Consider the following 2305-nt stretch of genomic DNA (forward strand, 5'->3'; position numbering starts at 1 on the left):
CCTTTCCTTGCTTTTGGCCTTCATGTCATATAATTGCCAACACTTGCTGAGTACCAACCATAAGTGTACTCACGCTTGCTATAATAGCTGCTCAGAAGAGAAAGTTGATGTGAAGTTTGTTGAAGATGATGATGAGTTCTAGACCTACGCAACCCTCTATTGATTGCCTATGAAGTTTGGAGTCTTCATTTCCAGGATAAGCTATATAACTCTGATAGTCTTTTAATCATTTATTTATCTTTTCGTGATATTATTGCTGATTATTCAGTGATGAAGTCACTATATGTATGGAACTTGATCCTGGCATACATATAGTTATGCATTCGGTTTAGTCCTTACAACCGGGTTTGACAGGAACCCCAAAGAAGGTTGAGCAATACGATGAGAGAGGTTGTAAAGAAGGAGGTCTTAAAGCTCCTACATGCCGGGATCATTTATCCCGTCCCGTATAGCGAGTGGGTAAGTCCGGTGTAGGTGGTACCCAAGATAGGAGGCATGACAGTCGTGGAAAATAGTAAGAATGAGCTAATTCCGCAGCACACCATCACGGGATGGAGGATGTGCATCGACTATAGGAAGCTCAACAAGGCCACCATGAAAGACCACTTCCCGCTACCATTCATCGATAAGATATTGGTAAGGTTAGCAAAGCACTCTTTCTTTTGTTTCCTTGATGTCTATTCTGGTTATCAGCAGATTCCTATCCATCCCGACGATCAAAACAAGACAACCTTCACATGCCCTTACTGAACCTACGCTTACCGAAGAATGTCATTCAGGCTGTGCAATGCACCCGCATTGTGTTAAGTTGTGATCCAAATTCATCTACACACATATAAAGGCTGACTTCGGACGCAGTTTGATGGCGCCCATGGTTTTTCCCTTCTACCTTGGAAGGGTTTTCCATGTTAAATCCTCGTGTCATCTGGGTTGATCAGTTCTTCTTCATTTTTCTTTGTCATCTATTTTGTAACAAGTGGTACCAGAGCTGGTTTCAGATTAGGGCTCCGTGATGGCATCAATGAAGTATGATCTACCGATGTTGGACTACAAGACGAGGTTCTCCCTGTGGCAAGTGAAGATGCGGGCAGTTCTCAGGAAGAGGAAGAAGGATGAGTGGACCGCTGAGGAAAAGCGGAAGGATCATAAGGCTCTCTCACTTATTCAACTTCATCTATCTAATGATATGCAAGAAGTGCTGCAGGAAAAAAGTGCTGCAGAACTTTGGCTCAAACTGGAATCGATTTGCATGTCCAAAGATCTAACTAGTAAGATGCACATGAAGATGAAGTTATTCTCACACAAGTTGCAGGAGGGTGGTTCGGTGGTTAACCACATATCGGTCTTCAAAGAGATCGTTGCCGACCTAGTGTCGATAGAGGTGCAGTTTGATGATGAGGATTTAGGTCTTCTCTTATTATGTTCACTGCCTAGTTCATATGCAAATTTCCGTGACACCATACTTTTAAGCCGTGATGAACTAACCCTCTTGAAAGTTTATGAGGCACTCCAGTCCAGGGAGAAGATGAAAGGCATGGTACAGTTTGACGGGTCGTCTTCCAAGGGCGAAGCGTTGCATGTCAGAGGCAGAACTGAGCAGAAGACCTACAATGATAGCAACGATCGTGAGAGAGCCTAGATGGTAGAGGTTGTTCAAAGTCCAGACCCAAGAAGTTCTGCAAGTACTGTAAGAAGAAATCTCACTTCATTGAAGAATGTTGGAAGCTGCAGAACAAGGAGAAAAGGAGTGGTATGAAACATAAATCTGATGGTAAGGCTTCTGTTGTCTCCAGTGTTGGGAACTCAGATTCAAGAGATTGCCTTGTTGTTTTTTATGGTTGTGTCGTGGCTCATGATGAATGGATACTTGATTCCGCATGTTCGTTTCATATCTGCATTAACAGAGATTGGTTCAGTTCCTATAAGTCTGTGCAGAGTGTAGATGTTGTGCGTATGGGAGATGATAACCCATGTGAGATCATGGGCATCGGTTCCATTCAGATCAAGATGCATGATGGCATGACATGTATGCTGAAAGATGTGAGACACATACCAGGGATGGCTCGGAATCTCATCTCACTTAGCACACTTGACTCGGAAGGATACAAATACTCCGGTTCAGGTGGAGTTCTGAAGGTATCAAAAGGTTCTCTTGCTTATATGATTGGTGATCTGAATTCTGCAAAGTTATATGTGCTTAGAGGAAGTACAATACATGGTTCTGTTACCACTGCTGCTGTTACTAATAATGAACCTAGTATGACTAACTTGTGGCATATGCGTCTTGGACATATGAGTAAACTTG

General features: G+C 42.9%; 1 protein-coding gene across 1 annotated transcript; it reads left to right on the forward strand.

Annotated features, from left to right (window-relative positions):
- The first annotated feature begins 1012 nt into the window (after nucleotides 1-1012).
- LOC112892585 lies at nucleotides 1013-1639 on the forward strand. The gene has a single exon (XM_025959720.1). The coding sequence runs from the start codon at nucleotides 1013-1015 to the stop codon at nucleotides 1637-1639; it is 627 nt and encodes a 208-aa protein (XP_025815505.1).
- The last annotated feature ends 666 nt before the right edge of the window (nucleotides 1640-2305 follow it).

This window comes from Panicum hallii, chromosome 5 (genome assembly GCF_002211085.1).
Source record: "Panicum hallii strain FIL2 chromosome 5, PHallii_v3.1, whole genome shotgun sequence".
Classification (NCBI taxonomy): Eukaryota; Viridiplantae; Streptophyta; class Magnoliopsida; order Poales; family Poaceae; genus Panicum; species Panicum hallii.

Excerpts from the sequence above, each read along its gene's own strand:
- LOC112892585 (XM_025959720.1), top strand. The coding sequence starts at position 1,013 with ATGGCATCAATGAAGTATGATCTACCGATGTTGGACTACAAGACGAGG.